This window comes from Chrysochloris asiatica, unplaced genomic scaffold (genome assembly GCF_000296735.1).
Source record: "Chrysochloris asiatica unplaced genomic scaffold, ChrAsi1.0 scaffold00044, whole genome shotgun sequence".
NCBI classification, from domain to species: Eukaryota; Metazoa; Chordata; class Mammalia; order Afrosoricida; family Chrysochloridae; genus Chrysochloris; species Chrysochloris asiatica.
Genome location: NW_006408562.1, coordinates 7,802,174 through 7,815,252, shown reverse-complemented (window position 1 = coordinate 7,815,252; position 13,079 = coordinate 7,802,174). Strand labels below are relative to the sequence as shown.

At 41.5% G+C, this 13,079-nt stretch overlaps 1 protein-coding gene across 3 annotated transcripts in view; it reads right to left on the bottom strand.

The window, feature by feature from the left end:
* The window catches only part of LOC102842471 (neuronal acetylcholine receptor subunit alpha-7-like), a 198,681-nt gene extending 196,389 nt beyond the window's left edge, over nucleotides 1–2,292 (bottom strand). The window contains exons 1-2 of one of the 3 annotated variants that reach the window (XM_006861868.1): nucleotides 2,207–2,292; nucleotides 1,687–1,826 (exon numbers count right to left, since the gene is read on the bottom strand). Coding sequence is in view for 2 of the 3 variants with exons in the window: in XM_006861866.1 (XP_006861928.1) it covers nucleotides 1,687–1,826; nucleotides 2,207–2,261 (195 nt within the window). In the remaining variant the exon portion in view is untranslated. Of the gene's footprint in view, nucleotides 1–1,686; nucleotides 1,851–2,083; nucleotides 2,089–2,206 lie in introns of those variants that run through there. The other 2 variants (XM_006861866.1, XM_006861867.1) reach the window with 2 other exon arrangements.
* Between the last annotated feature and the right edge of the window lie 10,787 nt (nucleotides 2,293–13,079).

Sequence of the window (13,079 nt, the reverse complement as noted above, 5' to 3'; positions counted from 1 at the left end):
GTGTCAATACGTTTAGTTGTTGTTGAGTGCCATCGAGTTGGTTCCAACTCATAGTGACCCTTGTATAGGGTTTCCAAGGTGTAGCTGGTGAGCTTGAACTGCGGACCTTGTAATTAAAACCGACTTTGCAGTCCAGTGTATTAACCCACAGCACTGCCAATATGTTTAGTGCCATCTAATCAGGAGGCCAGGATGGTCAGACTTTGTCTCTCATACTTCGGACATATTGTCAGGAGGGACCAGTCGCTGGAGAAGGATATCATGTTTGGTAAGGTGGAGGCTCAGAGAAAAAGAGGAAGATCCCTAGCAAGATGGATTGGCAGGGCAGCATCAGTGGGCTTAAGTGTGGCAACAGCAGTGAGGTTGGCCCAGGATCAGATAGTGTTTCGTTCTGCTATGCATAAGGTTGCTATGAGTCGGCACCAACTCAGTGGCACCTAACAACAACAACAACAACCTATTTTGACTCATAGTGACCCTGTGTAGGGTTTCCCTGGAGCAGCTGGTGGATTTTAACCTTTGCCCTTTTAGTTCTAACTGAGCGTGTGGTCCAGTTCTTATTGTACAGCACCACACCAGGACTCACATATAGATTCAAAGCTTAATTCTGAGCATAGAAAGAAGCACCAATTTAACACAGGTGTAGTATGGCAAAATAAGTATTTCATTCACAGCAATATAATTAGGCTGATTGAAGTACCATGCTGAGGGTGGTAAAGTGAATAACTCCACCTGTAGAAAAATTGATGAAATATCACCTACTTTCTTAAACCACTTTACCTGAGCCCCTCAAGGGGCCCTTAGCACTTTCTTGAGTTGTGGCTGTTCTCAGGCACATTTCATGCCACATCTGAACCTCATTATCCCTGTGCCACACCCCTACTCCACCCTAGGCCAGAATACAATGTCTTGTACAAAGCACTCCCTCAAACCCATTTTAAAAGAATTCAGCCTTTAAAAAAAATTTGAATTGTATAAGTGATTGTTGTTGTTGTTAATTGCCCTGTAGTCAATGGTATAAATATTCACAGAAGAGCAAAAGAATAAGCTTACAGAGTATTAAAGAGATTTTTGTCAATTGAAGTTGACCCTAAAAAGGCCTCAGGGCAAACAAAGGCCCATGGGTAGGTAGCAGCTTCCTGAAAAGACAGACAAATGTACTCATATCTCTGGTATGAAGCCTTGTTTGTGGCGAGAGCCCCTACATTATTAAGAAGGGGTCGAAAATCTCAATCTTGCCTGCCTGACTAGATTCATAGGCGCAGAGCCCATGGTCAGACCCCTACCTGATGAAGTTACATACCAAGACAGCAGAAGTCTATAAAAAGCTCAAATACCATAGAATGCCCATGCTAAAGGGAAACACTTTTGCCATTGGGGTGCGGTCATTCACACTCTGTTTTGGCTAAGGACTCCTTAGGATACTTTCAGCCCTGAGTTTCTAGACTGAGGGTACAAGGTGGGACTGAAGTCAGTCACATATAGGTGGCCAAAGCTGTGGAATACAGCTTCGTCAGCTGTTCTTTGCAAGAGAAAGCAAGCATTTAGCTCAGGCAGGCTAGGTTCTGGGGTCAGAGCGCATGCCAGCCCAACCCTTTCAGGAACCCTGGGATTCCGCCTCTGGCTGAAGTCCTGGTGCCGCGCTCGCAACAGGGAGAGGGTGTTGTATGGGCAGGCGGGACTCACCACGTCCATAATCTGCAGGAGGCTCAGGGAGAAGTAGACAGTGAGCGGCTGTGAGTCATTGGCCACCGGCCTCTCCAAAGGGTTGTAATTCTTGACCAGCTCCCTGTAGAGTTTCCTCTGGAACTCGCCTTGCAGGGACACTTCAAGAAAGGAGAGCCCAGCAGCTGCTCAGAGAAGGCCATCCCCAGGTACGTTCCACGCCCACTTGCTCGCGGCCCTTGCCGTCCAACCAGAGCACCCCCAGAAAAGCAGGACGAGCCAGGACATGCCCTGCAATGTCCCCGCTGCCCCTCGCCTGCAAGCAGAGCCCGAACGTGGACCCCCAAGTCAGTTTCACCCAGCCAGACAGTTTCATCCAGCTGCGCTCCATCCTGGAGCACAGAGCCGCCTGATCTACCGCCCGGGAAGCCTCCCGCCTAGGACGCCTCCAGGGATGACACCTGGATGCCTCCCAAGATGCTTCCAGGGATCTCGCAGGGGAGGAGTGAAGGATGGGGAACCCCGGCGGCAGCAGCATTACCTTGAAGGAGGGACGCGACCACGGCCAGCCAGATGCCTCCCTGCAAGCAGTGCATTTTGAGTCCAGGCACTGCCGAGGGCAGACGCACCCTGCGCGAGTTGTCTAGGCTTTTAGCTCTCCGCCCTGGCCTGCTTCAGTGGCCGCGGAGCCAGCTCTCACCACCAGGCTCAAGCGCCTTAAAAGAGCTGAGCTCGCCCCCCGCAGCCCTGGCGTCCCCGCGCGCCTCTCCACGTGATGGAGGCCGGCTCCGCCCGCCCGCCCGCCAGCCAGGCAAGGGCCGTGCAACCAGGCGGCCACGGGAGGCCGGTGGTCACTCAGGGAACTGCAACCCAGAGTATAAGGAACCCAGGGTCTAGGTTATGGTCTTGAAGCTCCCCCAACTCCCAGTCTCACCCAGGGGTCCCTCAGCTACACAGGGAGCTGTACTAGGCCAGGGTTCCCACAGTCCCATCTGCCTTTTGCCCTCACTCAGCAACCAGAAGCTGTGTGGGGACACTGAGAGCAGGCCAGAATAATCCTTGTGTCTTGTGCTCCATGTCTTCCCTCCCCTAAATCTGGGGCAGAGCAGTGTCAGGAGAACAGGCTTTTAAAGTCCTTTGACTAGAGAAGTACCCCTCCTAGTCCCTGGTCAGACCCTGGTGTCCTTTGCTGGACATCTGTTTTACTACTTGCCAGATTCTATGTTTGTGTATCTCTGTAGGATAAGGACTGGGCTGCTAACCACAAGATTAAAGGTTCAAATCACACCAGTCGATCCTCAAAAACCCTGAGTGTGAAGCACTAGATGGCACTTAACAACCACATACTAGGCCTTTGCCTTGGTGGCTCCCTGTGGGGAAACTAGAAAGACAGCAAAAGTCTGTCACAGGATTGTTGTTCCGCGACACTCAGTTTCAATCCACAGCTACCTGTAGGTAAACTCAGTCTCAAAGACTCAGAAGAATGCAGTGCTAGTGTGTGAGGACCATCACAATGTAATGATTTGATCTAGGTCTTTTTTGATTGCAGGGGAGAGTTAATGGGCAGGCTACCCAGTCAGAGGGGCCAGAGTGGAGGCAAGTCTTGAGGAGGAAGAGTGGGTGTGGTTTCTAGTAGGAGAAGAAGAAGGGAGGTTGACGTTGAGGAAAGTGGTGGAAAGAAAACTTTGTTCCACTTGCTCCCAACAGTTTTAAGACAGCTGAGCACAGCAGGGTTCTCTGTGTCCACACAGAGGTATGGCTCCTGTAGGCCTGAGATCATCTTAACTACACAGGAGTGCCAGTCAACCGTGAACCTGGCTCCAGAGGCCCTGCCTACATTTTGGGAATGCAGACATGAGGATGCTTGGATAACACACCACAGTTAGGGAAAGGTCCTCCAAAACACCTCTGAGCTTGTTTTACCCCAGTAGCAGGAATGGGGAACTCATCTTATCACCTATTATTTAATTTAGAAAAACAAAAAAGATGTGATGACTTTGCAATCGAGAATCTTAAAGTAAATGCATGTCTGTTGGCTGGTACATGAATAAGTAAAGGAATTAACTTTTTGGAGGATTCATAAAGAGGTGAATATTGACTTCAACTTGCTTCAAAGATGAGTAGACCTACTCGAAGGCACTTAACACCAAAAACAGCACAATCTGAAAAAATCATTGCAAGTATGTTTAAAATGCTAAATATATTGTTATTTTTGAATAATGTTAGCAGCAATATAAGTATCAAATTCCATTGGTTTGCCACAATAAAAGTTTATTTTTTCCTCATACAAAAGGCAAAAAGTTCAGATGACTTTCCTAGGTAGTTACCCTTCCAGAATTTAAAATACATCTTTTCATAAAGTAGGTTCACTATCATTGGGAATGTGGAGAGCACAACCCAAGTGCTTTGCTGGAGATGCTGCATCCAAACAACCTACAAGCAAAATGACAAAACAGTACCAGGATATTTTATGGCCAGGACTTCCCTTGGTCCAAGTATGAGTGCAGGGAAACTAGAAGCATAGACTTGCTATTTGTACCTGGGGAGAAAAACCCAGAGTTAGCACTATCAGTCATAAAAAACACATCAAATTGGCAACAGAGGGAGAGAGCAAAGCATAAAGTCAAAATCAAAACAAAACACAGCCAAATAGAAAAAACAAAAGCTTAGATTAATTCAATGGAAAAGATAACAAGTGTATTAAAGAGAAAATTAGATAGTAATGAAGAAAATACTGTACAATTAAGACACAGTTGCAAATTCTACCCAGAAAATAGCAGTTAAGAAAAGTGAAGGGACAAGAAGGCCAATTGGGAATTCATCTCATAGGAATTCTAGAAGATAGCAATGCAGAGAATGAGCAAGGGGGAAATAATGAAAATATTTAAAGATAAAATAACAATATTTTTCAGAATTGAAGAAAAGGTAAATTTTAAATTGAGGGTGTACAAAAAGTCATGAGCATGTTAAGGAAACAAAAGATCCAAAACTAGATACTAAACTAGTGAAATTACAAAACAGCAAAGACACAAAGCAAATCACAAAAGAGACAGAAAACTGTATTGTCCACGGAGCAATGATGACGACCAGAAAACAGTTAGAAAATGCTCAGAGGTCATCACTAGCCAGCAAATTATTATTATAAATTCTACCTATTCTGGTCCCATTTATTCCTTATTACCAGGAAGTAGACATCTTTTTAACCTTTACATTTAAAAAGAAATATAATACAAAATGTTTGCTATAGGGTCTTTTTAATAGATATTTCTTTTCACAAAAAGGAAATTTCTCTACATTCCTATTCAAATATTACATTTTTTAGAATCATAAATTAGTGTGAAATATTTTCAGCATCTATTGAAATATTATTTTTAATCTTTCTTTTACACTAATCTGTTGAATTAAATTGATTTTAATTTTCTTAAAGCATTTGTTGTTGTTGTTAGGTGCCAACTCATAGCAAACTTATGCACAGCAGAACAAAATACTGCCTGATCCTGGGCCAACCTCAGTATTGTTGCCATGCTTGAGCCCATTGATGCTGCCACTTGGCCAATCCATCTCACTGAGGGTCTTCCTCTTGTTCTCTGACCCTCCACCTTACCAAACATGATATCCTTCTCCAGCGACTGCTCTCTCCTGATAATATGTCTAAAGTATGAGGGATGAAGTTTGGCCATCTTGGCCTCCAAGGAGCACTCTGGCTGCACTTCTTCCAACACAGATCTGTTGGTTCTATGGGCAGCCCATGGCACTTTCAATATTCTCCTCCAACACCATAATTCAAAGGCATCAATTCTTCTATAGTTTTCCTTATTCACTGTCCAGCTTTCTCATGCATATGAGGTTATTGAAAATACCATGGCTTGGGTCAGGCACACCTTAGTCCTCTAGCTGACATCTTTGCTCTTCAACACTTAAAAAGGTCTTGTGCAGCAGATTTGCCTAATGCAATACATCACTTGATTTCTTGGCAGCTGCTTCCACGAGTGTTGATAATTGAAGAATGAAGTCCTTGACAACTTCAATCTTTTCTCCATTGATAAGAATGTTGTTTATTGGTCCAGTGGTGAAGATTTTTGTTTTCTTTACATTGAGATGCAATCCATACCGAAGGCTGTGCTCTTTGATCTTCATCATAATGCATTTGGTGCACCATTAAAAGGTTCACATTATCAATCGGTTTTAAATGAAAGTCTTACCCAGCACCAAGTTTTGTTTATGATTAGCAAAAGATGGAAAACAAGAGCAACATGTACTGCATCATTCTTTGTTGTTGTTGTTAAGTGCCTTTGGGTCACTTCCAACCCACAGTGACCCTGTATGGGGTTTCTGAGGAGCAGCTGGCGAGCTTGAACCAGCAACTATGTAGTTCAAATGGCTTTGCAGTCTGGCGCATTAACCCACAGCACCACATCATTATTGATGGCACTTCAGAAACTCCCTCTACTTAGCTTCCAGAGACCCCTTTTCTTACTTAGGGTGAAACCTGCTTTCAGACTTATGAGGGCTAACTATATAAGGGAGGAGTTAGTCCAAGAAAGTATATGAGTTTGCTTATCTCTCCAATGTTACACTGCCAATCAGAGAGAACTTTTTCTGACCACGTGAACCACTTCTACTCTATTAGAGTTCTGATGGTTAATGTTCTTCTCAGAGCAGGAATAATGAGTTACTCTGTTCCTCCATTTTTGCAGTCCTGAAATAAACCCATGTGGTCTTCATGATTTTTAAAAATATATTGTTGAATTTGTGAATCTGTTCTTTAAAATTTGTATACTTACCAAAGAAATAAACCCAAAATGTTCTTTCATAGTAATCAGCATGTAAGGCATAATTTTATTAAACCAGAATAAGAAATTATGCTGGTTAGATAAAATGAATTGGAAATTATTCCCATTTCCTATATTCAGAAGACTTTTTTTTGGGTAAGGTTTATGAGACTTTGTAGGAGTCCTGGTGTGGTGCTACGGGCTAATGTGTCAGACTGCAAAGTCATTTGAACTGCAAGGTCAGTGGTTCAGGCTCACCAGCTGCTCCTTGGAAGCCCTACACAGGGTTGCTATAGGTCAGAATTGACTCGAGGGCACTTAACAACCACCACCATGATACTTTGTAAGGTTTATGTTATTTTATCCCATTTAGAAAAAGCTAAGTCCTGGAGTCATAGAATGTGGTATTTTCTTACTCAGAAACTGCCATTTTTCAATTTTTTCTTCATACATAACATGCAAACAGAAAAATACACAAGTTATAAACTTGCAACATGATGTATTTGACACAAGAAAAGTTGTACCTAGAAATAGAAAATGAGTATTTCCACCACCCCAAAGTCTCATTTAATCTTTTGACGTTTCTACCCCTCAGAAAGTAGTATTATCTTGACTTCTAAATCACATATCATTTCACCTATTATTGAATTTTACACAAATAGGATCATACGGTGCACATTCCTTTCTGTCTTGTCACTTGTATTCAAACTTATTTTGTGAAATTCATCCATGTTTTTGCACGCAGGTGGTGTTCATTGATTCTCTTTACTATGTAGTATTTCATTGACTAAATACACCAAACACTCCTTTAGTGGTGATACTCATTAAGTATGTTCTGGTTTTGAGCAATTAAAAATCACCTGTTTGATGCTGTTATGAACATGTCTATGAATGATCTTTTGGTAAATGTGTGTGCATTTTTATTGAATATGATTCTTCCACTTTTGTAACCATGTTGATTTCCCCCCTTTTATTCTAAACATTTCAATTAATATTAGTTGTCAGTTTTCCTGCTAACCTTGAGACACAGGATCTTTTTATATGCTTATTGACCAATTTGAATATTCTCTTCTGCAAAGTGCCCCCTTAAGGATTTTGCTCAATTTTAATTGAATGGATTATTTCTTCTTCTATTTATTTGCAAGAGTTCCTTGTGTATTCTGGAAATGAGCCTTTTGCCACACAAAAATGTGCTGCAATTATCTTCTTTCACTTTCTGAATAAAATCTATTGACCACCACATGATCCAATTTATATATTTTCTATTTGTGTCCTGTTTCAAAAATCTTTCCAGACTCCAAAATCAGAAAAAAAAAAAATCCCTATAGTTTCGTTTAAAGTATTTACTGTTGAATCTTCCACACTAGTATATATATTTGTTGTTGTTAAGTGCTGTCGAGTCAGTTCAGACTCATAATAACCCTGTATAGGGTTTCCAAGGAGTGGCTGGTGCGTTTGAAACCGCTGACCTTGTGGTTCAGACTGACCTTGTGGTTAAGTGTTTTATTCCACAGCGCCACAACAGGACACACACTCTCTCTATATATCTATATATCTATATTGGTTATGAATCGGACTGCTAACCTCAAGGTCGGCAGTTTGAAACTATCAGCTGTTCCATGGAAGAAAGATGAGGCTTTCTGCTTCTGTAAAGATTTATAGCCTCGGAAACACTGTACAGGGTCGCTATGGGTCGGAACTGCCTTGATGGTACTTAACAACAACATCTATCTATCTATTTTTATCTATCTATCTATCTATCTATCTATCTATCTATCTATCTATCTATCCATCCATCCATCCATCTATCCATCCATCCATCCATCTCTATATCTATCTATCTATCTATCTATCTATCTATCTATCTATCTATCTATCTATCTATCTATCATCTATCTATCAATCACACTGCTAACTGGTTCAGCAGTTCAAGTCCACCAACTGAAACCTACCAGTTGCTCTGTGGGAGAAAGATGAGGCTTTTTGCTCCCACAATGTATACAGGGTCGCTTTGAGTCAGAACCATCTCCATGGCACCTAACAACAACAACTGATTTTTCATTTATGCTTTCAGGTAGGTGAGGTTTCAAGATTCTTTCTATTATTAACATTCCTATTTCTATATGGCTATCTTACTGAAACTGAGCCCCAGTTATTGAAAATACTACCTTTCTCCATTGAATTACAGCATAGATGAATCTGTTTCTGTTCTCGATATTCTATTCCATTGTTCTGCTTGTGTTTGTGTTTGTACCTACACTTTTATTGTCTTTGCCTTTACATATGAATTTTAGAATCAGCTTATGTATTTCCACAAAAAAATCTATTAGTGTATCATTTTTGTGTTTTTCTGAATTTTAATTGACTTATAAGTCATATATAGTAAGTTGTACATGTCTAAAATGGAAATTATGGTCACAGACAAAATGGTATCTGGTGACAACCAATCCCTCTGCAACAGACACCCTCCTCTCCCCCCAAACAAGCAAACTAACAAACAAAAAGAACATGGGAAGCTCATGCAGATGATAATCCGAGAACTCTGAGCATCTAGTGAGAGGACAAAGAATTGGATTGGTTGTTGTTGTTGTTAGGTGCCATCCAGTCGGCACCAACTCATAGTGACCCTATGCAAACAGAACAAAATACTGCCCAGTCCTGTCCCAACCTCAAAATTTTTGTTATGCTTGAACCCTTTACTACTGCCACTCTACAAATCCATCTCATTGGGGGTCTCCCTATATTTTTGCTGACCTTCACTTTACCAAGCATGATGTCCTTCATCAGGGACTGGTCCCTCCTGATAACATGACCATAGTATGACAGACAAAGTCTCAATATCCTGTCTTATAAGGAATTGTCTGACTGTGTCTCTTCTAAGATAGACCTGTTTGTTTCCCTGGAAGTCCATGGTACTTTCAATATTCTTCTCCAACCTCACTACTCAAATACATCCATTCTTCTATGTTCTTCCTTATGCATTGTCCAGCTTTCCCATGCATATAAGGTGATAGAAAATACCATGGTTTGGGTCAGGCACATTTTAGTTCTCAAAATGATATCTTTGCTCTTCAACACTTTTTTTTCCCCAAAGTCCAGTTGCTTGTTTAATATTCTACATTATGGTTTCGATTATGTCAACTAAGGTTTGAACTGCATCTATAAGACTTCCCACATACAAGGCAATCAAAGGGTTTTTTTCCAGTATGAATTCTCTTATGTTGAAAAAGTAATGTAGATGTGTTAAAGGCTTTCCCATACACATGACATTCCAAGGGTTTCTCTCCGCTGTATGTTCTCTTATCAGTGATAATGGAAGAACGGATACTAAAGGCTTTTCCACACATGGGACATTTATAGGGTCTTTCTCTTGTATGGCTTCTACTGTGAGTAACCAAGTGGGATCTACAGATGGAGGCTTTCCTGCGGTCTTGACATGCATAGGATTTCTCACCTGTATGGATTCTCCTGTGTATGATAAGTTGCATGCCCTGAGTAAAGAGCTTCCCACATACGTTACACTGATTTGGTTTTTCTCCAGTGTGAATTCTCTGATGTTCAGTCAAGGAAGAGAGACATCCAAAATAATCTTTACACTTACTACATTCATAGGGGTTTTCTCCAGAATGAATTTTCTTATGTCTAGTAATCTGTGAGTTTTGAGAGAAGGTTTGGCCACATTCCTGGCACATTCATAGGGTTTTTCTCCAGTATGAATTCGCTGGTGGTTAATCAGGGCTGAGGAATTTCCAAAGGTCTTTCCACATTCATCACATTCATGGAGCCTCTCTCGAGTGTGAGTCCTGTGAGGCTGACTGAGATGCGCCATCTGGCTGAAGGCTTTCCCACAGTCTTTACAGGTGTAGGGTTTCTCGACTGTGTGGATTCTCTCGTGCTGGCTGAGATGAGCCTTTTGAAGGAAGGCTTTACTACATTCATTATAACTGTAGGGTGTCTTCCCAGTATGGATTCTCTGATGTATAAAAAGACCAGAGTGACGTTTAAAGTATTTCCCACAATCTAGACACTGGTTGCATATTTGTCCATTTTGTCTTCTTAGATGAAGATTAAGTTGAGTATGGTGGCACGTTGCCTACATATGTTTCTTGTATGTTTTGTTACTGTGTCACAATGAGACAATACTTCATTAATTTCCTTTTCTGTGTACAATTCCTTAATCTTCCAACGTGTCTCTTTATTTGGCCACCATGGACTTTTTGTCTCTTCTTTTGTCTAATCCATGGCATTTTCTCATGCTCCAATAGTGAAATTACATCATGCATAAAAATGGAAAATCCCAGTGAAACCAGGTTTGATATTTCTCCAACATCACAGCCTTGTACAAATCTGAGTAGTGTTCAGAAATCCCCACTCTTTGAGGGAGAACTCAACAGAAACATCTTTGAAGGTCACTGATTCCTATCTTCTTCTTTGTACCACACTTCCTTGATTCCTCATTTATACAAAGCCATCTAGATATCTCCTTGAATTCCACAGAGGAAGCCTGATTGTTCAAGCTGTCCAATCTCAAGCTGGAGCTGTCTTCCACACTTTGTCTTTCACTGGTACCCTTGATTCTTCTCAATATTAAGACTGTGAAGAACATCAATGATGACTGAGGAATCATCTCTACTTCAAAAAGATGACAACGCCCAGATAAAGACTCATCTTTTCACCTGTGCCATGGCTAATTCCCACTTTTCTGGGGCTCACTCTTGCAGAAGAACAAAGTCCTCAAAGTGCAGAGCTTATTTAATGTACAATGTTTGTTTCCAAATATGTTGCTGTTGTTGTTAGCTGCCAGTTCACTGTGCTCCATCGAGTTTTCAAGGCTGAGACCCTTGGGTATCAGAATACCAGACCTGTCTTCCAGGTACTGGGTGGGTTCAAAGGGCCAACCTCTTACCTAGCAATGGTGTGGTTAACCACATGTGGCACCCAATCACCTTCCAGAATATTTAATAGGTCCTTCTCCAATACCTCAGTCACCTTGGTGGCTGCTGGGAGTCAACCAAGCCTACGTGTGCACCTGTGCACCCCCTTGGTCATAGTCTCAGGTTTCAGAATCCAGCAAGTTTGGGTGGCTTCAGTAACATGGGGGGTGGGGGGGGGGAAGTGTCTGGGTTGGTAACCAGCAGGTCGCCGTTAGTCATAAAGGACTGGGCGTCATCTCTGTGCATCTCTGGCTCAAGAGAAGGGGATTTTGGGGGCACCTATTATGCATCTGCTCTTGAACACTTTTAAAGAGGTCTTGTGCATCAGATTGGCCTAATGCAATATTTTGTTTGATTTCTTGGTTCCTGCTTTCATGAGTGCTTATTGTGGATCCAAGCAAAATGAAGCCTTTTCAATCTTTTCTCCATTCATCATGGTGTTATTTATTGACTCAGTTATGAGGATTTCTATTTTCTTTCATTGGGGCTGTGGTCTTTGATTTTCATAAGTATTTTAAGTCTTTTTCACATTCAGCAAACAAGGTTGTGTCATCTGCATATCACAGGTTGTTAATGAGTTTTCCTCCAATCCTCATGCCATGTTCTTCTGTATACAGTTCAACTTCTCGGATTATTTGCTCAGCACACAGATTGAATAAGTATGGTGAAAAATACAATACTGATACACACCTTATTTTAAACCATGCAGGACCGCCTTGTTCCATTTAAATGACTGCCTCTTGGTCTGTGAACAGGTTCCTCATGAGCACAATTAAGTGTTCTGAAATACCCATTCTTCACAATGTTATCCAAAGCTTGTCATAATCCACAGAGTCAAAGCCTTTCCATAGTCAATAAAGCATAATCAAACATCTTTCTGGTATTCTCTGTTTTCAGCTACGATCCACCTGAAGTTCATACTATGATCCTTGTTCAATGCCCTCTTCTGAATCTACCTTGAATTTTGGCATTTCTCTGTCGATGTACTCTTGCAGTTGTTTTTAAATGATCTTCTGCAAAAATTTTATTGTGTGTGATATTATTGATATTGTTTGATGATTTCCACATTCCGTTGGGTCACCTCTCTTTGGAATGGGCACAAATTTGGATCTCTTCCAATCAGTTGGCCAGGTAAATTGTTCCAAATTTCTTGGCATAGATGACTGAGCACCTCCAGTGCTTCATCAGTTTGTTGAAAGATTTCAATTTGTATTCTGTCAATTCCCAGAGCCTAGTTCTTTGACAATGTCTTCAATGCAGCTTGGACTTCTTCCTTCAGTACCATTGGTTCTTGATTATATGAAATCTCTTGAAACAGTTGAAAATTGACCAACTATTTTTGGTACAGTGTCTCTATGTATACTTTCCATAGTCTTTTGATGATTTCTACATCATTCAATTTTGCCCTTGTTGTTAAGTGCCGTCGAGTTGGTCCTGACTCAGAGCAACCCTGTATAGGGTTTTCCAAGGAATTGATGGTGAGTTTGAACTGCTGACATTGAGGGTCAAACTGAACTTGTGGCCCAGGACTTATCCTACAGTGTCACACCAGGACTTAGAATCCTTCAGTATTGCAAGTTGAGGCTTGAATTTTTTCTTCCATTCTTTCAGCTTGAGAACTGCTAAGTGCGTTCATCCATTTTGGTTTCTAACCCCAGGTCTTTGTACGTATCATGATAATACTTGACTTTGTCTTCTTGAACTGTCC